This window comes from Lycorma delicatula, chromosome 9 (assembly GCF_047948215.1).
Source record: "Lycorma delicatula isolate Av1 chromosome 9, ASM4794821v1, whole genome shotgun sequence".
NCBI classification, from domain to species: domain Eukaryota; kingdom Metazoa; phylum Arthropoda; class Insecta; order Hemiptera; family Fulgoridae; genus Lycorma; species Lycorma delicatula.
The window spans coordinates 9,722,501-9,750,453 of NC_134463.1; the positions used below are offsets into that span (position 1 = coordinate 9,722,501).

The 27,953-nt window shown below is 29.6% G+C and overlaps 1 protein-coding gene and 1 long non-coding RNA gene across 2 annotated transcripts in view; one reads left to right on the forward strand and one right to left on the reverse strand.

Annotated features, from left to right (window-relative positions):
• LOC142329961 (uncharacterized) overlaps window positions 1-3,810 on the forward strand; it is a 37,996-nt gene extending 34,186 nt beyond the window's left edge. The window contains exon 3 of the long non-coding RNA XR_012757640.1: window positions 3,521-3,810. This is a non-coding gene — a long non-coding RNA (uncharacterized LOC142329961). The remainder of the gene's footprint in view (window positions 1-3,520) is intronic.
• Window positions 3,811-5,249: 1,439 nt separating this feature from the next.
• The window catches only part of LOC142330400 (nuclear pore complex protein Nup85-like), a 30,103-nt gene continuing 7,399 nt past the window's right edge, over window positions 5,250-27,953 (reverse strand). The window contains exons 4-13 of the mRNA XM_075375625.1: window positions 25,401-25,546; window positions 22,093-22,352; window positions 16,660-16,782; window positions 15,423-15,641; window positions 14,406-14,515; window positions 13,927-13,992; window positions 12,964-13,103; window positions 8,791-9,009; window positions 6,792-6,891; window positions 5,250-5,702 (exon numbers count right to left, since the gene is read on the reverse strand). Of these exons, the coding sequence (XP_075231740.1) occupies window positions 5,450-5,702; window positions 6,792-6,891; window positions 8,791-9,009; window positions 12,964-13,103; window positions 13,927-13,992; window positions 14,406-14,515; window positions 15,423-15,641; window positions 16,660-16,782; window positions 22,093-22,352; window positions 25,401-25,546 (1,636 nt within the window). The 3' untranslated portion in view covers window positions 5,250-5,449. The remainder of the gene's footprint in view (window positions 5,703-6,791; window positions 6,892-8,790; window positions 9,010-12,963; window positions 13,104-13,926; window positions 13,993-14,405; window positions 14,516-15,422; window positions 15,642-16,659; window positions 16,783-22,092; window positions 22,353-25,400; window positions 25,547-27,953) is intronic.

Sequence of the window (27,953 nt, forward strand, 5' to 3'; positions counted from 1 at the left end):
GGACATTTCAGATTATATTTAGCCAGTAAGGTTATACACATTGTATATTCATTAACCGCTCGTCAAATAATTACATTATTGCAGTTGTATTCTGCATAGTGTTACGTATTCTTCTCAAATTGTGTTTGGTAGTTCAATCGGTCAACATGAATTTTATATGCCTTGTTGAACAAATTACAGATAAAAATAATTCTGTTGCATTGTTACAGAATTATGGCATTCTCTGTAATCCGCGTAGATGTTAACGCGGTCATGACATGATTTTACTAATGGGTTCATAGGATCGGTGCACGTACTCAAGGGATGGCTACAGGGAGTTCAAACAGCTGCAACTAGAAACATTTATCATTAGTTCAAAATTTCCTTTCTACAAAATGGTTTTTTTCATTTATTGTTGGGCTTTGGTTAAATTTTGAGAGGAAGAATTAAAAATAAATCAATACAGTAGTCAACTGGTGCAAATACACATGAGAGGTGTGCGCTTGTTTATTACTTAATGAACAATCATCAAATATCAGATAGAAAATACAAACCAGCAAGCCTGGCATAACTGTTGAAATTGACAAAAGCATATTTTCAAAATGAAGAATTATATCGGCTGGATACTACCTCAGCATTGGTTATTTGGAGAGTTTTGTAGAGAAACAAAGGAGTGCTTCATGTTCGTGATACCAGGTAGAAGTGCTGATTCATTGCTATCATTGGTAACTAATTACATAAGAGCAGGCTCTTATGCGTTACTATTATTTCAGGCGAATAGGATTCATAATCTGCTGGGAAATTACATTTCATATAATTGTGAATCGCTCAGAAAATATTTTTGATCTTCAAAAATATATACACATATACACACACCCCCAAACATTTGAATGCATGGGGAAATTGGAGAAGAATTGAATTAAGAAGCAGTTCAACAGCCAAAGGCAAAAGATCGATTTGTACCTGACAACGTGAGTTCATGTGGCGTCAGCGTAATACTGAGCATGATTTATTTAAGAATTTTGCCGACCACTTTATTCCAAATGTTTTCATTCAATATTATCAGAGCTATATAATCAATTTTTTTAATTTATTCGATATAGACTGGAGTGGATGTACATGTTTAACTGAATCGTTTAAATTATTTAATTTTTTCTGAACAGTAAGTATGTAGAGGGTAAAAAGAAACTGTTTGCAAAATAAACATCTAATGAGCCCTTATTGAGAGCTTTTCAACGATATATCATAAGCGGTATTTATTTTCATCGGTTTCAGAGTTATAGCCAAATGAAATTTTAGTTAATGAAATATTTGGATGTTACAAGGGGAAGGCACATCGGTTCAAATCTGACTTCCATTCTTTTTTAACAGTTTTTGAAAATTTTTTTTTAATTTTGATATATTGATTTGTTATAATAAATTAACCTATGATTGTAAAAAAATGTTACTAAAAAATGTAAACGTATCCATATATTGAATACTAAAAAGGCTACCTATATGATAAACTGAAGTCAGTGCACTGGTTTTCAATCAAATTTCCAGTGAAATTTGAATGAAAACCATTGATAAAACCATGAATAATGCTTTACCCTTCTTTATCATAATTATAAAGTGATTAAAGTAAAAATGTTATACATGCAGATATATATACTTTTATATTTTGATATATAACAACGATTTGCAATTAATTCTTATATTCAATGCATATCTAATTAGAACTGATAGCATTTTGTTGGAATAAGGAAACAGGAAATGTAAGAAGACTACATAATGTAAATTGGAGCATAAAATTGGTAAATAAGTACAAACATTCACATAAACAAACATTAAATAAAAACAGTTTTATTTTTATGTGACTGTCCTTGAACTGATATTTTCAACAAAACAATTAAATCTTAAGTTTTTCATTTTACAAATAACAAATTATGATGATAATATCAATTTTTGAAAATATAAAATACTGCTTGTCTGTGTTTAAAACAAGTTATCGCATGAATATACATTCCGTGTAAAATTTTTGAGCCGACTCAGCTTCACACCCACCTGAAAGCTGAACACTTTAAACTGGAGCTTACTGCTTCTCTTATCGAAGAAGATTTCTAAAGAGATAATCAGAATATCTCATACAACAAGAAAAATAAACAAAGCATACAAACATAGTTCTAGCTATCTGAAATTAACACATTGTTGTTTTTTGGATCGGGTAATTAGAATTAAGTTTTAATTGCATCATTTCTCTCATCTCACTGAGAAGTTTAAAATATGTTAAATATCCATTGGTCCCATTTGGAATTAAAATATATAAGTGAATTGAAAATATATATATATATATATATATATATATATATTGTCTTCAGTCATTTGACTGGTTTGATGCAGCTCTACAAGATTCCCTATCCAGTGCCAGTTGTTTCATTTCGGTATACCCCCCACATCCAACATCCTGAACAATTTGTTTTACGTATTCCAAACGTTTCCACATGCTAAACTATTATAGTTTACTTATCTTGTTGTGCATTGCCATTTTGGGAAAAATACACTTGATTTACAAATTGATATTTATATGATTTATGTGTTTTAGTAAACATTACATTAGTTTGTTATAGTTTATATCTACCCTCTATGATACATGAATATTTGTTAAATCTGGTACTTCAAATACCTTTAAATTGATTAATATTACTAGTCTTCACTAATAAATCAAAAATTCATAATTAATTTTCTTTTTATTATTTTCTATTAAGAAATATTTTGAAGTCTTTTTTTAAAAATATTTTTGAATTCTAACCTTCTTTTACATCTTCCAATAAATTCTAATTTGTTATGCAATTTTTTTATACTTCTTATCAAGTTTATCAATATCAAATTCAAAAATAATTTGTACCACCTCTGGTAAACTTCAAATGCATGAATTATGATTTAACAGTATGTCTGCAGCAAATACACTTTACATAACGAGATAAATTAAAACTAACCTTTAGCTACTGACTTATTAGCAATAATTACTAAATTAATTTTATTCTTTTTACTAGAATCAAATTAATTTAATTAAGAAATAAAGTTTTGTAAATTCATTAAACAACAGAAACATAATTTACTCACCCAGTACATATCCCAATTTGCAGAATAATTGGGGAGCATTGTGTATTATTTTGTGCACAATCTTTCTCCTACTCATATATATATATATATATATATATTTTTTTTTTTTGCTTGTATATTTTAAATTCTATTAACCCTTTGTGGTCGGATGACGTATTTAAAATTACCCCACTGAGGTTGGGTGGCCAGTAGTACTGGCCGCAGCCATTTTACCTATCAAGTCAGAACTGTTTGCACAGTCGTGTTCCTCACAGCTCAGATGGCCAGCAGTACTGGCCAATCAAAACATGCTGCTATAGAAACAGTGTATTTCTTTTGTGTTCTGTGATTAATGTTGTAACCTAACGGACAGCCTTTTAACTAATTGTGCAGTGTGTTTCCCGATCTTTTTTTACATTTCCCAACACAGGCTTTTAACAAAAGACTGCACTGTTTGTAGAGATAGAAGACCTGAAGGAGAAAGAAAATGAAGCAAATTTTTTACAAGACCTGTCAGAAACACCCTGGACTACACATGGGTGAATGCTTTGAAAAATACCATTCTGAAAAATAAACCACAATATAGCTAGCAAGTTAAACAAATGTGCTGGACAATTTTCTTATACTTCAAAGTTTCTTTTTAAATATTATTTTATTATGTTATATTCAGTAAAGTAAAAATTAATCAAAACTGTTTTAAACTATTCTTTGTCAATAAAAAAAAAAATGTAAATATTATTGTAAAATTAATGTTGTTTTTTTAATTAAATGCCCTATGTAAATATTTAGGAATGAATGATAAACAATTCTGAGCTGGTGGGGCAGAGCAGTCAGGATGGCAGTTGAGCCAACAACGACAGGTAAGTGGCCAGTCTTGCTGGCTGTCTGAGCTGTGAGCACTGTTAGTGCTGTATATATTGCAACAAACTGACCGAGAGCGGGCTGTGGCCAGCTATACTGGCCACCTGACCACAAAGGGTTAATATAAACCACCTAGCACAGAATATTGAGATAAGACATGTCTTATCTAACTTTATCACATCAATTTGTGTAGCAAAAACTTAGAATAGCATCACTACAACAACCTTCCAAATAATATTTTTTAAATGGGAGCAGAAAGTACGATTCATTTTTTCCAACTGTTTTGTGAAAAACAGCTACATGAGGAAACGTGTAGAAAAAACTACAATACATAACACAAAAAATGTCTTGTCTTTCATCCCAATAGTTCTAGTTTGAATCCTGTTCACCTCTTGGCACTTTTCAATCGCACTGAAATTGGACTCTCTTAACTGGTTTTAATTGGGCATTATAGCCTATAGCTGCTAAACCTATAAACATGTTAAATTATGCATATAAACATGCTAAAGTAAACATATAAAAATGTTATGAAAATCACATAAAAATTGTTTGAGAAATTTATCATTAAATCGCTTAGTTAATGTAACCCTTTACAACCTTATGGTTCTGCATTCTATCTGGAATGTCTTGGGCATCCTATAAATTGAAAAGTGAGAAGTAAACATAAACATGAAATCTATGCTGATGTCAGAAGCCACATTTTTAATAGACTGGTTACTATACAGAACACTAAATTTAAGCAAGTGAAAGGATTTTACCTTATCTAAAATTTTATTGGATTACTAGGTTTTTAACTTCCAAATTATAAAGACTATATCTACTGCTACTTTGCAATAAATATTCTATTAGAAGTTGCTATACATAAATGTTGTGCCCAACAGTATGAAATCTTACTTACAAAATTTTGTAAAAACTGGATAATGCACTTGGCCCAAAAACATACAAATAAAGAGATAAAATATTAAAAGGTTGAATTAAAACAGGATGTTATCATACAGATATTTTTCAACAAACTAGTTTTGAGAATATGAACAATGATTTAAACTAATTTAAAATTGCTCCTATCTGCGCATATAAGTGAATAAATAATAAAAGTTCACATTACTGTTAATTTTTTAAATTAACCAGTATTTATAACTAAAGTAGATTTGAACGTGTAATTATTCAAATAATAACGTAAATAATGGGAAAACTCATACATATGTAAAATTGGATTGCAGAAGGTTAATCAGCTAAAATCATTTTAGACATATGAATCATCAACTTAGGTCAAACACTTTTAAAACAGTATATATAATTTCTATTACTAACAAATTTAACAAAGCAAGAATGTCACACACAATTGTAACAATGAACAAGAAAACAGATACAACCAAAACTAAATTCAGAGGATTCCTTTTTACTTAAGAAAGCAGAAATGATTTTCTAATCAACCAATATTAAATTACTGACTTTGTAAACAGATATGATTATGTTACTAAACACGTCACAACTCACCAAAAAATACAAATGATAAAAAAATCCCCATTCAATCAGCAGTTAATGGTGGATGACATGCTTCATAAATAAGAGACTTAGCAAGATTTTTACTTAATGCTAATCTTATTAACTTTGTTTTTTCTGAATTATTTGATGAATGTTTTTTAGAATCAATATCTTTACTTTCTATTGTTAATTCTTCTAAACAAGATAATAGTTCACTTGTATCTTCTGATGATAAAATCGGAGGATCTTGCGAATCTAGAAGAGGCAATGCATCCATCAGTAGAGTTAACCAGAAGCTAGAAAAGTTAAGACAAAATACATTTATATTTCAAAGTCTGAATAAATTGCATAAAAAACCAAGAAATAAATAATTAGTACATTTCAAATTGCGGTAACATTCAAATCCAGGTAGACAGATCTTATAGCAGATGAATTGGTTTGTGACTGGTGAAAAAAAAAAATCACACTCAATGATAATTTTTAAAACTTTTGTTTCGTTAAGGAAATTCTAAAGCTTGATGATAATTATATAGGACTACTAATGACACTGCTACTGTTGATAGGGATGAGTGCAAGGTGGTTTTTAAAATTTTGCAGTTATACATTTGTAGAATATTTGAAATGTATTGAACAAAGTTAACTTGTAAAAAATTCAACTTTTGTAGATCATCTGTGAATCCTATTATCTTATAGCATTTAATTGTATTTTACTTCAAATCACTTATGGACACATCAATAAAATAGCAGCTTAATAAGAATATAATAATCTATATAATAAACTTTATTCATTCATCATCAGTTATATAAAATACTGTAATATTATGTAATGCATTACCACTGTTGAATGTAAACATTTATAATCGATTATAGCCCTATGGATTCGTGAAGCATAATATTACAAAAATCGGTAAGTTTTATATTAATCTTGTTAATTTGATGTGTACATAGGTGGTTTTTAATAGTTAAATACAGTAAACTAGATAAATTAAATTTGTCAGAGTTAGTCGTGAAGGAGTTTAGGGAAAATTGAGAATGGATCACTGTAACAACTCATTAAATTAAATAGAGCTCAAAACAGGGTGTCAAGCCTGAAAGAGAATTTGAAATCTGGCAACCCTTATTATTTATTATAAGGGTAACACTTACTGGTAGTACTGGTATTACTGGTCTTATGGTAACCAGTAATAATTACTTGGAATTATCTGGCTCACTTTCCAGGTTGTTCTTGCCAATATTTTACAAGCTACAAATTTTTATACCACATTTTTATATAAAATTTTATGTGGTGAATTACTCTTATGAAAATACCATAATAATTTTATAGCATATCTATACTCTATGTAAATTATAACAAGTAAATTTAAACTTAGTTCTAATAAACTTACTATTTTGGACAAAGTTTAGATGCAAACAAAGATGTTAACAGAGTAGCTGCTTCCCTCAATGCTCCATTTCTATAAAGCTGATGAAATTCACAATATTTACCTGAAAATATTCAATAATTATACAATAATTAGTGGGATAAAATTATTTCATGGTTTATTACGGATTTGTAACATTTTTAAAGATGAATTCATTGTCTATGGCTGCTGCATGAGGCAAGTTCAAAAGATTTGCCGTATGCAATAGAGATATGGTTGCCTCACAAGGCAGAGCAAACCATACTGTAAAATGATTATTTAGCTCCAGTGGCCAAGAATTTAAATCTTGTAGCTATCCTGGACCGAAATGGTTTCTCGAAAATTTCTGTACATTTTCTTTGTCAGTTTTAGTCGATGAGTATAATGTCATCTCTCGGCATTCAAATAAAATTTAAAATACTTCAATGTATGTTTTTTAATTGCTTAAGCCAGAATCAATGCTTTCATTTAGTTTTTTCTTAATTACATTATAAATTAATATAAATAAAATTACAATAATAGCATGTGAATCATGAATATGTTGTCAAATGACTGATGAAACTGGATCGCTTGTTACACAGGGTAGCTGTGCGCCTTTACAAAACCTTTAGGTTTTGTAACGTATGTAAGTAGTAAAAATTCAACAGAAATCTGATTACTTCATAACAGCTGGTAATTATAAAAATGTTCATATAATTGTATTAAAGTTATCTTACTTATGTGTTTATTCTGCATGTAATTCAAAATCCCCAACTTCTTTGTTAATTATGGTGGAATGGGAACAAGTAAAATGTTAACTTTAATACAAGTTTATTTTTGAAATTCCATTGAATTGTAATTAAATATCTTTTAGCCTTCAGAATATGAAGAATGCAACCCGATTAAGAATAACTGATTTTTTAATGAAGCAAAATAAAAAATAATACTGAACAAGATCTTACCAATGGTTTTGAAGAAAAAGCGAAGCAGGAAATGGTATGAAGTCCATCAATGAAACAATTTATTTACAGAAGAATAAATAATACACCTTCTACTGAAAGCCATCACTTTGATAGATTTTCTAATATACTGGATTATCAAATGTGTCAATATAGTGTGGAAATAAAAGTTTCAACTTTTATAATGCGCAACTTAAATATTTATGCAAACTCGCGTAATACTTACAAGTGAAATTTACATCACACAGAAAAAAAAGAGGTGTTTTTACAACACAGAATCACTGTATCTATTTATTCTGGTACAACAGTTAGTGGTATTTAGTTAAAAATAGAATAATACTGCTGCTAACATCGTAAAAATATAATAAAACATTGTAACTGAAATAGTCCTTAAATGATTACATACAGCTAAAAATATTCTTCAACTTTCCAACTCTACTCCCTCACCTCAAGCTTTATTGACTGACATTATTAGAGCATACCAAAAAATACAATTTACTCTTGATCATCTTAAAAGCAATACTGAAAAACCAATTATAAAAATCAAGGATGTAGAACATAATATTACATATCCTGAAAACAGTTTCAGCTTTTGAACTGAAATAGCATTTTTAAAATATATTAATTGAAATAAATTGATTTAAGTTTGTAAAATATGTTTAAAATTAAAAAAAAAAAAAAAATAATTTTGGTGTATAACCAAAGAGTTATACAATAATTAAGTTAAGAACTTTTGTTATAGTCTGTAGATAAAATTGTCATAATTTATCTGCAGATAAATGTAACTATTTTCCTAAAAAAGAAATTGGCAATTTTTTTTATAGAATTGCTAGTTCCTTTATATGTTCTGTAAAACAAATACCAGAATGCCCTAGAAATCTGAAATTTGGCAGATAGATTTTCAATTAACTCAAAATCGACACATAAATAAAATAAAAATTTATTTTATGGTGCTGTTCTGATAAAAGGTGTTAAAGCAATTCTTTAAAATGAGTTTTAAAAATAATTATTTTATATACAACAATCTTAATATCTAAAATACACACCTAAAAATGTTAACCGGTCACTGATTAACATACATGATCCAAGATTATCTAGTAAATCAAGAGAATGAAAACTTCCTTCTTGTGTATAATGATGAAGTAATGAATCAGCAATATATGTTGCAAATCCAGGATCTTGTGATTTAAGAGCCCAACATAGAGCCTGACCAACACATTTTCTCTGGAGACAACGCATACCTTCTACTTTACATATACTATTTACTGAAAAAAAAAATGTTAACAGAAAGAAAACAATAAATAAACCGACAAAAATGATGATGTGAAATATAAATTAACAGAATCTGAAGAATTTTACTACACAGATAGTAAAGTGATAAAAGATGGAAAAGGTAGAATAGATTTAAAATAAAAATAAAAAAACTAGTAAAAGTTAACAATTTTACACATAAGACATGTAAATGGCAAAATTGTACATAACGAAGATTAGATTACACAGGAGTTTAGGTGAATAGCCTTAAATTGTGTCACCACTGCTCAAGCACTAGAGATGAAGGGTCATTAAGAATTATATTCTTGAGTAGCAATTTACTATTTCAGTTTCCAGCCTCTGTCTATGACAGAAACTTAATTTTTAAAATTCATGGTTCTGTCATCAAAATGCAATGATTATTTTCAATATACTTCAAGCAATATCAAAATGCTAGGGTCCTAATAAAAATACAATTATGATAAAAGTAACAAAATTGTGAGCTGGAAGTTCAGCTAAGAAATTTAAACAGTCCGTAGTGAAATTTGCAGCATTTAAACATCACAAACACTGAAGAAGTGGGACATATGTTTGTAACCCAGCTCTGCAACATTCAGCCAGTAGGCAAGCTTATCAAGGGGAGAATTTTACATATCATCAACCATGTCTTGTTAATGAACAGTTTTCAGTGTACTGGTTAGATAACAAAACTCATGAAGAAAGCTTCATAAACGACAACTCGAAAGTCAAAATGTAAATGTTTATTGTTGCAAATTTTGGAGTAACAGCCAAGAACTCTTTGTTAGAGGCAAATGGTGGCAATCACATCCAACCATGTAAAGATGTCCTAAGAGAAAAGTATGACACTTCATGGACAGTATATTCACCCAACCTTGCTGGTTGTATTATTTTCTGAGGTGTAGGAAGAATGAATTTTTGCAATCATAGCCTGAAGAGAACTGACAAACTGAATTTAATACAAAATTGCGTTACTCACCTTGTCATTATCACCTGAGTGACGTAGAACTACAAGATAAGAATTTGAATGTTATAATTTTAATGATTCTTAGTGATTTAAAAATTTTACAAAGCTTAAAAAACCAAGAGGTAATTCTGGTATAATACCTGGCAACTTATTAGTATGTAATGAGGTATGATGTGATTTTATTTCTGCAAAATAGATATGATTGAAGAATTGATAAAAACAATCATGTGGCAAAAAAAAAAACATGTAAGTAGGTTACTTTCATGATGGTGCTACATAAATTATACTTAAAAAGCTAAACTACACTTAATCATAAGTTATTTTACTGATACAGAAGATTTCAAATATACATATATATATATATGTAGTTCAACCCTCTCTATGAATCATGAGATCTTGCCAATGGTGAGAGGGCTTGAGTGCTCAGTGATACAGAGTAGCTGGACCGAAGGTGCAACCAAATAGGAGAGGTATCTGTTGAGAGCCAGACTAAGGAATGATTCCTGAAAGGGCAGCAGCTCTTTCGGTAGTTGTTAAGGGCACAGGTCAGGAGGACTTAAACGGCCATATCGACATCAATCATTCTTCTGAGTACTGTGCAGCTAAAAGCAATGGAAAACTACGGCTGTTTTTTTTTCCAAGAAAGTGTAGCTCTCTGCATTTTCATTTAACAAAGATGGAGGCACCTTCCTTGGTAAAATATTCCGGAGATAAACTAGTCCCCTGTTTGATTCTCTAGATGAGACTACTAAGGAAGGATCACCAGAAAATTAAAAAATAATATTTTACTAGTTGGACCGTGGAATGTTAGAAGTCTAATAAAGCTTGGTATATTAGAAAATTTAAAGAGAGAAACAGGCAGGTTAAATGTAGATGTAGTGGGAATTAGCAAGGTTTGGTGGGAAGAGGAAAACGACCTTTGGTCAGGTGATTTTAGAAACTCAATGTCAAATAAAGGGCAGGCAGAAGTAGGTTTCATAATGAACAAGAAGATAGGGAAGAGAGTAGAGTATTTCAAAAAGCTTAGTGAAAGAATCATTGTAATAATGATAAAATCAAAACCTAAGCCAACAACAATAATTAACATCTGCATGCATGCAAGTACCCATGATGATGATGAGGTAGTGTATACGAAGAAATTGACGAAACAACTAAACACATAAAAGGGGATGAAAATTTACTAATAGTTAGAATGCAAGCATCGGAAAAGGCAAGGAAGGAAATGTTGTGGGTGAATACGGGATGGGCAAAAAGAATGAAAGAGGGGACCGACTTATTGAGTTTTGGACGAAGTATAATTTGGTAAATGCCAAAACCCAGTTTAAAAATCATAATAGAAGAATGTACACATGGAAAAAGCCTGGTGGTACTGCAAGGTATCAGGTAGATTATATCATGGTTAAACAAAGATTTAGAAATCAACTAACGATTGCAAAGCATTACCTGGTGCAGACACTGATAGCGACCATAATTTAGTGATGATGAAATGTATATTGAGGTTTAAAAACCTTCAGAAAAATCTTTGAAATTTAGATAAGCTTGAGAAAGAGGAGGTAAAGAAGATTTCTGAGGAGGACATTACAAGAGGTCTGAGTAAAAGCGATAAGGTAGAAAATGAAGAAAAACAGGAGAATGTTAAAAAGGAAATTCTTAAATCAGCAGAAGTGAATTTGGGTGGAATAATGAGAACTGGTAGAAAACTTTTGATGTCACAGGATATATTGCAGCTGATGGATGAATGTAGAAAGTATAAGAGTATAAGAGTATAAGTAGTTACCAGTTGCATACTTTGGGAAGCATGGTATATGAAAATCTATAATTAAAAAAAAAACAACTAGTAAACTTTGTTATCTTTATTTACAGTAACAGAATTTGAACAGTATACACACTACTACATAATTCTGAAATTTAACATAAATTAATTTTCCATATTTGTTTATTTTGTCACGCAAGAAGAGAATATCATAAAGGTTTTAAGAATTAAGTATTTTATTTATTCTATAATCTTTTTAATTAATCTTTTATTTATGTTCCCTATACAAAAAAAAAAATCATTATATTCATTCTAACTTGCTACTTAATCTGTTTTAATTTTTTTTCCTAAATTCTGCTACAGAATTTTTATTAGCTGGAATAAAAAAAAAAACTTTAATTTTCTCATTATTTTTATTATTTATCTTTATATCTAAAAAGAATTGACACATCTGTTATTATTAGTTTCAAATAAAATTTAATTCATCATTACATGGATTTAAAATTATTAAAATATAATTTTTAAATAAATGTTTAATTTTTATTTTAGAACGAAATATTATTAAAATCCCATCTAATATCTTAACCTTTACTAAATTATTGTAATTACTAAAATAATTTTGTTGTGAACATAATGCTCTCAATTACTTTTTGAAACCTACAATGAAGGTATGTATCTGAAAGCCAACATTTTTTTTTTTGTTATGTTAAAAGAAAAGATACTTTCTGAGTATAAAAGTATCTTTTATTAATTACAAGTTCAATGAAATTTTCCTTTTTTACGTAAAAAAAAAGAAAAAATTCACCTACTAATGTACATATAATGTAATACATTTCCTATAGAATGCCATCATAATCTGCATTGATCTAAATAGTCCCCACTGAATATAGAGTGATCTAGATCGACTTGAACATGAAACTGAAGACTGTGGGAGATGTATACCTTGCTGACATGACACTCAATGCCAATTTCAAGCTTTATTGTCATTAATATTCACCCAAGTGTTTCCATTCAGACTTCAAAATACTTCTCTTCACTATAAAGTAGTATGAGAATTCAAAGAAAAGAAGCAAGAATAAGATTATGGACATTGAAGTATTGAGGATAATCATGGAAGACTTTAACATTGATGCTCAAACAAATCTGTATGCACTTCATTGTATTTAGATTCAATTCAACTTAAACTTCATGGCGATGCAATTGCCAACCACACTAGGAAACACACCCAACCTTTGCAAGAAACATCAGCATCAGTCTCATGCCATGTATAAGTTACCTTATGTACCAATGATCCATTCTTATCAACAGCTTTCTCAGCCCAGAATAAATAAGCCATTTTTTCAAAACACATTACTCTCTGAACAAGGTTTCTGTAGGTGACCAAAAAAATTTCTCTAAATAAAAAGTTATTAATCCGCTTACCAACATCTTTTCTTTTGGAAAATTATTTCCATCTTCAGGGACATATTCTAACTAATTATATATATAATAATACTTCACATATTAAATGAGTTATAAAAATAAAAAATATTTAGAAAATAAAATAAAAAATAAAAATAGATAATAAAAAAAAAATATTTGTGTAAATATAACATGACTTGATTTTAATAACTGATGATCAATTGTTATATTTATACAAATATTTTTTTTTTAACTCATTTAATGTGTGATGTATTATTATTATTATATGTATAATTAGTTACGATATGTCCCTGAAGATGGAAATAATTTTCTGAAAGCGCTAGGATGTAAATTTTTATATTTACATATATACCAATGGGCCATGTTAAATAAAATTAATCTAAATCTCTCTAAACCTAAATTCTGCCTGTCACTGGTTTTTAAAATCCAACAACATGTTGTATTCTATACATAAAGGACCTGCATCCTTGGTTCCGACACAGCCCTTTTTCTGCTATTGCTATGTTACAGTTAGATATGCACACAGATACACACAAACCTCATTTTGGATTAATAGTTCATAACTTCCTGTTAATAACAACTTTTTTCTGGTCCTACCAAAAGCCTACAAGCTTTAATAGCTATTTTTTCAATATTCTCCAATAATGTTGAATTTTTCATTTTTAGAAAATGAAAAATGGAAACTGAATGGGTAAAGCCATAAATTACCACTTCTGCATGGGTACAGTTTTGTTTAACATTTTGCAGCTGACAACTATAATGCTTAACTACAGGATTTGGCGCAGTGAAGGTAACACTGCACGAGTACAGTATTTTTGCTGTTCATATTTGTTGTTGCTTAATATTAATAAATCAGTTAGCTAAATAAATGTCAACAACAGTCTCGGCAAAGAGATGCTCAACAAACCATGTGTACCTACAATATACCGTTGATAGTATAATTAAAATGTTATATATTTAAAATGCTTATCTTTAGCTGGTAAGCAAAGATCAAAGGAGTAAGCAAGTAGATATGATTTGGACTGTTTTATTTTCATAATCTGCCATCTAGAAGATTAGATTAGTGTGACAAAGGTAAAATTAAATACTCTTGTTTATAAACGTTTAGAATACCTAATTATTCCACTTTTCAACTCATATTGATGCTTTTCTTCATGCCAGTGAAGAAATGTAATGGCAGAGTTTAACAATGCTTTGTGTAACTATATATAACTTACAAAAATTTAATCAAAAAATGAAAGTAAACTTACCATGATTCCTGTTTATCTTTAATATCAAATTGCCCACAATAATACAATAAATTGGTTAGATGAGTTGCACACCAACCACTGTCAGACATAAAGTGAAGCTTTTTCATCACCTGTAACAATGTCAAACTCAATTTTTATAATTTTAAAATATCAGAAAAGCAATACAGAATAATAATAATAATTGATTAACGAGTATATTGCTTGATATGAAATTAACTTTAACTCAACAAAATGTTTTGTTTTTATAAAAATTTACAGAAGAAATATCTTTAAAAAAAAATGGGTAAACATTAGAATACATATGTAGGTCCTGAATTCACAATATGATTAGATTAAAACAGTATTTATAATAAATATATAAATAAAAATACAAAACAGAAAATAAAACACAATTTTTGTAATCATATTCATAATCTTTTTTGTAATATTATCATAAATTTTATCTAATCATTCCTAATAAAATTTTTTCATAATTCATAATTTCCTATTACACTCATTAGTGTCAGTTGGACCCACAAGAGTTTTAGCTCCATGGAGGCTATGTAATCAGATAATAACCTCAAGTGTTCAATGTAATAAACTAGAACTAATCTCCAGCGGTCAACCATGAACTATTTTTGCCTAATTTTATCTAATCATTCCTATTAAAAAATTATTATTATTTTTGCTTTTCTCGGAAGAGTTTCTTATGTTTCTACTTTGTATTTTTTCTCTTCTATTCAGAAATAAAGTGGTTTTCCCAAGCCTCATCATACATAACAATATAATTAAGAAATTTTCCTCGCTCTTTTCCAAAAAGAAGAAGCAAAACAATTGACCACATAATAATTTACCTTAAGTTTTGGCATAAGGTGAGGAGCTCACCTTGTATATTTGTTTTTGAACCTTAATTTCACTTTCAGCATTTCAAAATTACTCGGCACAAAATTCTAAGTTCTGTAACAGTTGTAAAGTGAATTTTCATCAACTTATCCTCACCAACATCAACAGTTATCCTATTACATCAAAAAAATGAACCTCCAAAATATTGCATTCTAAAACAGTCAAAATTGTTTCATCAAGTAACTTCAAACGATCTGAACCACCAAATGCCTCAATACAAAGATTTGAATTAAAGCTGAGATCAAATGATTTGATTGTTGGGTCTGTATAAAGTAAAACAGCAACCATTAACTGGTACCATGTATCACAATGTGATTTCATTTCATCAATAATGCCATCATCTCCACTTACAATCTGTAAATAATATAAATTCCATAAAACATTTTCCTTTTTCTAAATTAATAATGATAAAAATTAGTGTTTATTGATCACAAAAATAAAATTTATATAATACATACATGTTATAAATGTTTCTTCAATGGTAATACCATTATTTTGAAAAACACGATAATATAAAGATATGATAAAACAAATTAAAATAAATTGCATAAAATTTAAAAATCTCATGCAACAACTGTCACAATTAAAGTGTTCTTTTAAAATTGTACAGTGAACAAGAAGTGAGGAAAGTATCAATTTTATTGTTCTTATTAAAATAATAATTTCTATTATCTTTTCTGCTATTACCTTTCTTAGCTTCATTCTTTTATATGGTGACACGTTTTGGAACCAATCCACTGTCAAAACTTATTACTTATAGTGTGATAAGTTTTCTACAATACAGTTTTATAGTGCAATACAGTAATAATAAAAGAATGAAACATTTTATCTCTATCAATTTTGCCAAAAAATAAATTATTTTTGTTTTTATAAATATAAAATTTGAGTAATCCAATTCATTAATTTCCAAAATACAATAAAAATTTTATAATTTTTTTCCGTAGGATTGAGAAAAATAATATTTTAGCATATGAAAGCAATAAAATATTTACTGGTTCTATGTTTGCTTTTGATATTTATACTAATCTTAATAATTTCTCAATAAATTACTGATGACGGTAATTTATTTATTAATCAAATTTTATGGTTATACATTTTTAGTTTTTGTAAATGATTACAGAATATTCTCTCAATTATTTAAAATCAAAAATCATATAATTGCTTAACTCCTTCTTCATAAATAAATTTATTACCACATATTTATAACCTTTCAACTATATATTTTGATTTGCTTGCTGAAGTACATTAGAAGTGCATGATTAAATTGATGATTACGTTGATCCAATTACAGACTAGTCCAATATTAAGTAAATTATATCTAAAATAGGATTCTTTAAAAACTAGTTAAACAAAAAATATGAAACAAAACTACCTTCATTATAACAGTAAGCTGAGGGCTTGAAGAAAAAACACCAGCTTCAATTTTACTAGTTACATTTGTCTGCCATGTATGCCATCTTGTCTTGAATTCTGCAGTAGACAAACCACCATATATCTATTAAAAAAAAATCAGTTAACAGGATAGTGTCCAAATCACTAAAACCAAACTAAAATTAATAAAGAAAAAGGTAGAATTCATATAGCAATATAAAATTTTAGAGCACATATTAGAATTAGCTTGCGAAATTAAAATCTGACAGCCTCCATATGCACTAGATTTGGCAAAACATTTTCACAAATACAGGTTATTTATTTCACCACGTATGATGAACTGAAGGATGCAGTGATGTTGCGTGGATCAAGGAAAGACTGCCAGTATTCTTCATTGACTGAAAGAAAAAACTGGTTTACCATTGAAAGAAATGTGCAGTTGTAAATTGTGATGAAAAAAAAAGAAAAAAAAAGTAAAATATATGTAGAAAATAAAATGTACTTTGTACCGTATTTGTTTCATTTGACTATCTCTTTTCAATTGTGTTATGAGTGACTGTGCATTAATTTTCAGCACTCCTCATATAGATAATAATGATACAAGTGTACAAAAAAGATTCTCTGATAATGATGAATGTTAAATATTACAACGTAAACCTGCTGGTTGCTGAAAAATATGATATTCACTTAAAACTCTTTTAAAAATCTCACTTAAAACTCTTTTAGTAAATAATATTTTAGATTACAGTGAAAAAAATATACTAATTTTATTCTTTACTTTCATCAAAAGATCGTCAGTCACAATGGTGAATAATATCAAGATTATGATTTAAACATTGAAATTTCATACAGTGATGGAGCACAGTTGCACTTTCAACAATTAGAAACAGAAAAAATCAAAAATGTTTCTAGAGAAAGTTAAATGGTTTAGGAAAAGAAACCAGAAACTGTATATTTTTTTAAAAAGAAATAGTTCAAAAGAAAAATAAATCTGATTTATTCTAGGTAACCGTGTCCTAAGAATTGAGAGCCTAGCTACAGGCAACAGGTGTATCCCCTGGATTGTGGATGGGGGAAAGGCCATCAGTATAATGGGTAGCTGTGAATAAGGGGTGTCCCAAATAAGCATCTTGGACAGGCAGCAGCAGCACCTGTGGTATGGTGGGATACTGTGACCTTCAACCTCCTCGAACACTGGTCCTGACGATAGTTCAGAAGTAGATGTAGGGGTGACCCACCTGGGTACTGCCAAGAGGGAGAGGCAATGTATCTAAAAAATACCACTAAGCTGAAAAAGGTCTTGTGACATGGCGAGTGTCAGCTGCCAGTAAATAAATCAACATCTCCTTCAAGCGCAGTGACAAGGGTAGTAAATCAGGGGCAGTGCGTAAAAGGACCTGACAGGAGATAAAGGAGAGTGTGGAGAGGGTGGAGGCATTACATGTTAGAATCATACGACCCAGGTTATCAAAAGTCTATGCAGCAAAGGTGGGATGTGTTGAAGAAAATATGGAACAGTTCTTAGAGAAACTGGAAAGCTGCATAGACAATAAGGAGACAGTAATATCAGGAGACAGAGAGAAATGGAATAGAGAGGTATTGGGACCACATAGATATGGAGGAAGAGGTGGGAGAGTTAAAATAATGATATAGATTTGTGAACAGAATAACTTCATAGTGGGTAACTCATGGTTTGAAAAGAATAGAAACAAGGTTATGAGGTACAGATGGGGAGAGAAAAGAAAAAAATTGGTAATTGACTATGTGTGTTAGTTGAGAGAGTGAGAGAGAGAGATAAGGAGGGACCTAGTGGATGTGAGGGTGGTGAGTGAAGAAATAGTGATTGGAGTAGACCACAGGTTGGTAATGGGTAAGTTTAGATTTGGCAAAATTCCCAGAGTGAAGGTTATGAGGGGAAAAAATTAAAGTGTGGAAGTTGAAAGAAAACAACAAAAGGGAAGAGTTTAAAGAAGAGAAAAAGAAATGCTTACCTACAGTAGAAATAAGAGAGGTGGAGGAAGAGTGGGAGTGCTTCAAGAACGCCATATTGGATAGCAGAGCAGATATGTAGTAGAACCAGTGGGAAAAATAAACGAAAGGAAAAAGTGGTGAATGATGATGTAAGGACAGCAATTGAAAAGAAGATAGCGTGGAAGACATGGAGACAAAACCATAAAAATGAAGACAGAGATAAATGTAGGGAAGCTACATTTATGAATGTAAGAAAGTTGTAAGCAGAGAGAAGGGCAAATGTTGGAAAGAGTTCACAGAAGAGCTGGAGAGGGACTCACAAGGGAATAAGAAAATGCTGTTTGGTGCCATTAAAAGTAAAAGAAAAGGGAGAGATGCGCAAAGTTTATTAAAAATAATCTAAAAAACATCTAATAGTAAGAAAGGAAGAAGTACTTTTATATGGAAAGAATATTTTGGTGAACTCCTAAACCCAAATTGTTTGGAAGAAAGAAAGGAGGAAAAGGACAAAACAGGAGCAAGTGGCGTGAGGTCAGAAGAGGGATGTTATATAATAAAGGAATGTATGGTGCACAATAAATCTGTAGAGTGAAGAAATTCAGAAATTTTGGTATGAAGTTTAGTGCTGAGATAAGTACAGTGATTGTGCAAGACAGAAAAAAGGGAAATTCAATGGGCATAACTATGAATGGTAGAAAAATGGAAAGGGTAAAAGCGTTTACTTATCTGGGAACAGTTTTTTCGAAGGATGGGAGAATGGCTGAAGAAATAAGTATACGAGTACTGAAGGCAAGTGGATTTTATCAGAGTGTAAGAAGTCTAGTCTGAAACAAAGAGGTACCTTTGCAATGTAAGAGTTATGTGTAAAGCATACTTTGTACCAATTCTTACCTACACGGAAGAAACCTGGACAGGGTCAAGTAGAGGCAACAGAAATGAAATTCAAGAGAAGCATGCTAGTGAAGACCAGAAGGAATAGGGTAAGGAGCAGTTATCATTAGAGAGCAACTGAAATCAGGAAGCCTTGTCGAGTCAATTGGAAAAATCAAAGCTCAGGTCTTTTGGATATATTGAAAGAGGATGGATGAGGGAAGATTACCAAAGAGGATGATGCATAAAGAGGAAACAAACAGAAAGACCAAGGGTTAGACCAAGAATGAAATGGATAAATACAGTGATGGAGGAAGTGCATAAGAAAGGTGATGTGGTGAGAGTAATGGAAGAGAGATGGTTCATGGATGGAGGCAGATGGAGAAATTTTGTAGAAGGCCCGACCCAAGGAAACTTGAATCAAAGGGAGCTGAAAATGATGATATTCTTCAGAAAAGTATACATGTTCTTAATGTGGTACTAAATATGTACATTAGAACAAAGGTTTAAGGACTGTAAATAAAGATAATACTATCTGTAATTTCAGCAGGTTATAGTTATATGTAAATAAAATGTATTCCTAAATAGGAAAAATCTTAATTAATGACCTGATTTTTAAATTAAAATGATGTTTAGCTGCGAGCTACTTTAAATACAAAAAAAAATCAGTCCAAATAAATAAAAAAGCTGAATAAACAAAAATGATTGTGAACTATGCCTTGTTTTAATAAAATTTCAAGAATAGTTATTTTTAAATATATATGCAGAAAATATTTGATGAATGTGAATTTGGTTCTTGACGATTAATGAAATAATTAATTACTATTCTGTTAACATCAGAAGTGTTACAGTTCATAGTGTAAATCTGTATACTATAACTTACTTATACATTTCTAATTGGTTGGTAGGCTTTCATTCACTAACAAACTCCAAACACCATCTCTGTCGAGTTCTCACCAACAAGGGACTATAACCTTCACCAACCATTGCTCTTCATAAAATAAAGTACTCCTACTAACTACAAATATAATTTTGGGAAATGATTCTCAGTAAATTTCAAGAATATTGACATGATTTTATGTAATATATGTCTTACATAATACATTAATAACACATATTATAAGTTGTTATAAATCTTTGATAACATGAAAATACAAATTTTTAAAATAAAAATTTGTTAAATTATCAACAGCCAAAAGAAAAACTGTAATTATTACCAAATACATGCAAGTTTTTAACTGATCTAGCAAAAATAAAATACAACTTTGAATTCTTCCCATGAATTTTTTTAAGGTTAAATGATTGTGCACACTAAATTAAAAAAAAATTTCACTCAAACATAATTAGTTGTATGCATACATTTATATAAATCGTCACATATGTTCTCCATATCAGATTTTACATTGTTTAAAAAACATAAAAACCAAAAAACTGAGCATTTAGCAAAACTTCATGTTATTTATAAAACTGTGCATGACAAATTTATAAACTGAAACAGAATATGATTAAGTTTTGTGATTAAAATTAGCTTCTAACATGTAAAAAGTTGTGAAATGAAAAATTAACAATTTATCGTATTCTTTTTTATATGAAAACAAATGAGATATTATGAAGGACAGCTGAGAGGTTTACAGCCTGACACATAGATGGTGCCAGCAGGTCTAACTTCTTACTGGCATTCTAAATAGTACTATCCATTGCTAGCTTGTACACCAAATTTCAGGATAGTAACTCTGTTAGTCTATGTTTGACAAGCTACTGAAAATTACAACTTTGTTACTTTCAAGAAAGTGGAGAATCACTATGACAGTGCATCCAATACATTTGTCAATCGTCACAACAAGTAAAATCAATGAACTAAAGTTCCAATTGCTTTCCTAACTGCCTTATTCGACATATTTAACACCCAGTGACTATCATCTATTTCCTAACCTCAAAAAATGGCTTGGTGGATAATTTGAGAACAATAAGGAAGTCACTGATGCTATAAATGGGTATTTTGAAGATGCATTAAAGCATCATTATGAAAAGTGTGTTAGTCTTTGTGGAAATTAAACTGAAAAATAAAAGCAAAGAAGTCCAAAAAACCTGTTGCTTTCTTTGTCAGGCCAGAAACATTTCAGCCCACCCTTGCATGTACTGCAAAAAGATTAGTATATTTATTTTTAATTTCTGTTCAAACATGTCATCATAATTGAAAAGAGGTGTCTTAAAAATAACCTGATAGAAAAGGGCAGACAGAATGAGAGGGTCAATCTATTATTAACACATAACTGGCCCTCTTACTGGAAGTTCAGTAAGATCCACAAAATCTCATATACTAGAATGCCTCCTACTTTTCTGGAAAATGATTACCAATGTAGCGACACCAATCAACATTGTAGTCAGTGGATTAACTAATCAGCTTGAAATCTTGAAAACCTCCACGGATACTGGCCCAAAAGCTTATAGAGGATTTTAATACCAAACAATAATGGCAGATCTCATGGAATGGAAACTACAGCTGCCAATGGATAAAGGCAAACCATTATACTTTATAAACTTAAATTAAAATAAATAATAATGGTATGAATTAAAATGATCAACAGGTTACCGTATAAACAGGTAATGTACGTAACACAGATTCCGCTTGAAGAAAGACATTTTTATCAGCATCAGAATGTAAACGTAGAAGAGCCCGAGCAACTTCAACACTACCTTGCATAATGAGTCCAATAACAACATCCCAGTAATCATTATATCTTAATTCAGCACCCGGGTCTAATAGACCAGTTAATATTCTACCAGCAGCTCGCTCAGTATCTGGGAAATGGAAACGAATCCATTCCAACAGGTAGGGTAAAACAACATTACCTAAAAAAAAAAAAAGAACATGAATTCATTAAACATTAGTTTTTAAATGAATTGAATTAGCATAAGTTTTTGTACAGTAAAATCCCAACGATTCAAATGGATAAAATTGATGAAAAACAAACAAACTGGTATTAATAGAAAGCATGCTTTACTTCAAAATCTGTAACAGTAATTGCCTACTGACCAAATACCTGAATGATAAATTACATCTTACTGTATTATTAATGTATCTAAAATATGATATTGACTATTTTCAATCCTCTTAAATTAGTCTTCATACATATATTTAGGCTTTATGAATTTCTCTATTTGATCAAAATAAATTGAAATTGGATATAATAAAAGGAAAAATAATTAATACACAGAGATTTTTTAATTTCAGTAGATATCCCATGGGACCATATCAACCCTTGTAAATATGCTAATCAGATCCTTCTATTAAAGAGCAAAGAAACGGGAAGTAGCAACAATATTTCTCCAGTGTTTTATAAACTTAACATCGCACCTTTATGTGTTGTTCAAAATGGCTTAGAGGTACACCAAGTGCTTCTGTCCCTTTGGTACGAAAAAAATTCATTGCAGTAAGTAAAACTGATATTAAAAAGTATGTCAGTTGTACTAATGGTTTCCCTAGCATCAGTCATGGTTATGATTTCTCTGCCTGTAAATTTCATGACCACATTCACTGTTATTTACCATAAATCTATTTAACTGTGTGCCCATCAGATTGATCATATGGGTTCATGTTTGTAATCTTAAACCATAACTTTTCATAATTTTTTTATTTTATCACATTTTAAACATTCTAAGATTCACTGACATAGTAAATAATAACAGTTTTTAATGTATGAAGTACTGAAATGTTTTCCTTGAGTTTTAAAATATTTTCAAAAATTACTGAAATCACAGTTACTGAACGCTTAAATTGCCTAAAATATGCCTAGGTTAAAAGTTTCATAATAATTCAATAAAACCAGTTTTATTGAATTATTACAGGTTTTGAATTTAAAAAAAAATCTTTTGTTCATGCATATCATTATACCATGGGATTTAATGGTTCAAATCCATATCATCAAAATAATGATTAAAATCTAAATTAAAAAAAAAAGATTTAACTTCATTTAATAACATTCTATGTATTTGTTCCATTCAATAACACAATAAATAATTTACTACTTTTCCTTCAAGACCAACTAATTCTTACATATTCAACTCATTGTTATTTTAATTATCTTCATCTTGAAATAAAGGAAAATTTCTCCTGGTTGAAAATTATTACAAACAACATTGTTAAAAGATACATGGATATGATATCTTTTTCCTTTTCATAAGAAACAATGCAAATCATTATGTTTATATCACATCATGCCTTCATCAGGTCATATGAAAACTGGCCATGGTAAATACACAGATTCCAACAGATTATCAAAATTGAACAATAAAGGGTGGTATTTTGGTGTAAATAATTTGTATTTGTTAATGGCTGTAAATCATAACAGTCAAAGTCATTTAAAATATAAAAAAAAAGAAGAGATTTATTATTTTTGTACCTTTTATCAATTCTAAATCTTTTAAAAATTGTTTAATAAATATATTAGTGACGTATTTAAAAAATTAATTAATGGATATAAGATAAAAATGCGTAAACCTCTTTCCTTATTTTAAGATAACGGTATATGCAGAGAAAACATAGGAATATACACAATGAAATATAATAATAAATGAATTAAAAATGAAAAAATATAAATAAATATGAACTGAACATTCATTATCAAACCACAATAGTACAACAGTAAACATAACCATTAATATTGTTACTGTATTATAGACTGCCAAATCAGATGACTGATGATTTAGGTGAACAGTTATGTACATAAACATTATTTAGTTCTAAAATGCTATCCTAGTGTTTCACTTACTGTCAAAATTACTTTTAACTGTTCATCTAATATACAAATAAAAAATCAGTTACTGGTATCTTTCCATGCCTAACTAGAATAAAAATGTGTTAATGTAGAATTAATCTTAACTGATAACCATAAAGGGCTGAAGTTTTAACAATAACAATAACAATAACGATTTAAAAAAAATAATCTGTTCACCACTAATACATACACATATATATTAGGCGTATATTCATTAACACTACATTAGATTTTAAAAAAGGAAAAAAACAACCTCCAAGCATTAATGCACAGTCCATATACATTAGTACATTGAATAAGAATACTTTCAATAACAATAAAACAAAATCTGATAAAAAGAAGATCAATACATTTCTTTATTTAAATTATCTAATATCTCCTTAAGAAAACATGAAATTGTTTCGCTAATAACTGGTGAAGTACTTTCTCACAATTTCCATCTGTGCACAACTTACCTTCCAGGTTACCATTATTCCATTTGAACTATTTTCCTTCTTTATTCATCTAGTTTTCAAGACCTGAACTAAGGTATTAAGCAATAATCACCACACATACATGTTACTGTCCTAATCAGATATAGTGTTAACATAACTGTGAATAGTATATTTTCTTACTTAAAAAAATTAAACATGTGAAGATAGATAAGGTGTACGGAAAAGAGATGTGCAAAAGATAATGCCTCAAGTTAGCAAGAACTAAATTCTTTACACTTTTCAGTATATAGTGTTGTTGATTATTAAATTTCTTATATTAAGTTAATGTTTGTCACAGTACTTTTTTTAGAAAACTTATAGACCTGATATAACTTTAGGCTTGAAAGCTGATTTACATAGAGTTCACCAAATTAACACAATAAATTTTATTTGGATATAAAATAGTAAGGTACTGTCATTGTTTAAAGTAATAAGGAGAACTGCATCCTAGTATAACATAAGCAGAAACAAAGATATGAGTTTAAGGATATAATGAAAAAAAAAAATGTAAGAGTAATGTGAAATCTATCTAACAAATATAATAATGGTCATGAATTTTACGTAATGCTTTGAAGGCTATTTAATTTCTAAATAAGATAATATACACATTAATGTTAAAACACACGTTTATGTAATTAAGTTCAACAAACCTGGTACAGCATCAACATATAAAATTTCACATAAATGCCAAATAAGTTCTATGTTATAAAATATTGCTATGTAATCTTGTTTTTTATCAGTAGTTAATAATTCATCAGTCATTTGAAGATTTTCAATACAAGCTCTAAGAATTGATCTGAAAATAATAAAATGGATTTTTAACTCAGGAAATAATTTCAATAACTACTACCAATTAAATAAATGTATTAATGTGATGTTAATGATTAAACAATTACCTAATTAGTAGTTATATTCCAATTTGAGAATATAACCCGCTACCTCTTCAGCAATTAGGACCATCCACTTGCCGAAGTTTACAAAATTATTTTCTCTGGGAGAGAGGGCAATCATTACATATACACATACATAGACTCCTGTTCATCAAAAAATTGTCAATCTACAGAACAAAATCATAAAAAGAAAAAAAACCTAAATATTTTATACCTTTAATTAAGTAAAAATAACTAATCATCACATCTGAAGGTTCCACAACACCTCTGTCTCGAAGAGTAGTATCCCAGAAACTGAAGGATGTAAAGTAATGTTAATGGTCAAAACCCCATTCAATGAATTCTTAACTCATAAATCACAAAAGTTAATAAAGGTAAGTGCAATTCTTTATATATTGGTTATTTTGGTGGCAAATGACCATAGTAGCCAACATGCCATTTGTAATATACAAGATAAGTAATAAAATAAGTAAAACATAAATAAGGGCAACATAAAGAAGGTTAAACATACTAGCCAATTTATTCAAATTTAATATTTATTTTCTTAACTTCTTTTAATGTTAAAATTAATCATGAAATTGAAAAAAAATCAATAATAATAGAATAATTTTTTTAAAATCTTTGCATTTTTCCAATCCCCATACCTTTTTAAATACAAGGGAGGGGTAAAAAGTTCTCGGCCTCATACAGAGATGGCATTAGTATGCTTAATTTCTCAACAGCATCGTATGAATTCATTCTTCATTAGTTTAGTATAAGAGTTTCAAGTCGCTGCATGACTTAGTAAAGTATTTACAGTCCATCAAGGTGGAGAATTAGGGAGTTTTCTGGAAAATTTACTAGGAAATTCATGAAGTGATTAAATACTTTTTTCTGAAAGGCTTTAAGAGAAAGGAAATTAAAGAAGAGCTTGATACGACGTTGGAAAACTCTTCTCCATCTAATACAACAGTTAAAAGCTGGGTCACAAAGTTTTAAATGGGTTGAACACACATTCGCAATGAACCATGTAGGGCGGCCCTTCTCAAGCGATTATGCCAGAAATGATTAAAAGGTGGATAAAATTGTTTTGGCAGATCAACGAGTGACAGTGAACGAGTTAGCAGAAACTAGGCATGTCAAAAGAACATATGCACAATATTTTGCAAAGAACATTTGAGCATGAACAAGTTGTGCAGTAGATGGGTGCCGTGTTTTCTCATGCTCTACTAAAAACAGTGCTGAAAAAAACATTTCAAGCGACTGTCTCAAGCTCTTTCAATGTAATCCGGAGGAATTTTTACGTCGACTTGTGACAGTTGATGAGACTTGGGTTATCACTACACTCCCAAGACAAACGGCAGTTAAATGGGTTGAAAAAGGTCAACCTGCTCCAAGAAATGGGAAAATGATTTTGTTTGTACAAAATAATTATGGCAACTGTTTTCTGGGATGAACATGGAATAATTTTCATTGATTATCTTAAACAGGGTGAAACAATAAATGGTGAATATTATGCAACCCTACTGCACCATCTTGGTAAAGAAATTAAGGAAAAACATCTGCATTTGACAAAAAAAAAATGCTTTTCCATCAAGACAATGTGCAATTTCAGTTCAATCACTGAAATGGGAATAAAATCAATGAATTATGGATCGAATTGCTCCAAAACTCTCCATATTCACCTGATCTGGCCGACTATCACTTGTTTCCTAACCTAAAATAATAGCTTGGAGGGAAGAAATTTTTGACTAGTAATAAAATTACTGCTGCCGTAGATGGAGTACATCAAAATGTACCCAGAAAAATGTTATCTTCTTATCCAGGCCTGGAACTTTTCATCCTGCCTTCATAAATTATTAAATGAATTGACAGTTAATAAATACCAACTACATGAGACACGAGATGCAACATGATATAAATTAAAATTTTATTCAGATTAGAACTTAATTATAGATAAAAATGAAATTCTTCCTCACTATATCCAGAGAAAAAAAACTGTGAAAATCTTGATCAGAGAAGGATACTAACAACAAAATTAATAAAATAAAGAAAAGTATTCTAAGTCTATATTAATGTGTAAAAATATATATATATATGAAAACAGGAGTCAAGAATGTATGTGAATATAAATAAATAAATAAAAACTGCACAAAATAAATAAAAAATTTTGAAGGTAACATAATTGAGATTATATGAAAACAAATTTCTAAATGTGAAACAAGAATGAAAGAAATTCATGGAATTTTAAAATAAATATTTATAAAAATTCAGTATAGTAATATTTCATTAAATAAATAGTTTAATTTTAAATAATCTGGGAAGATTAATATT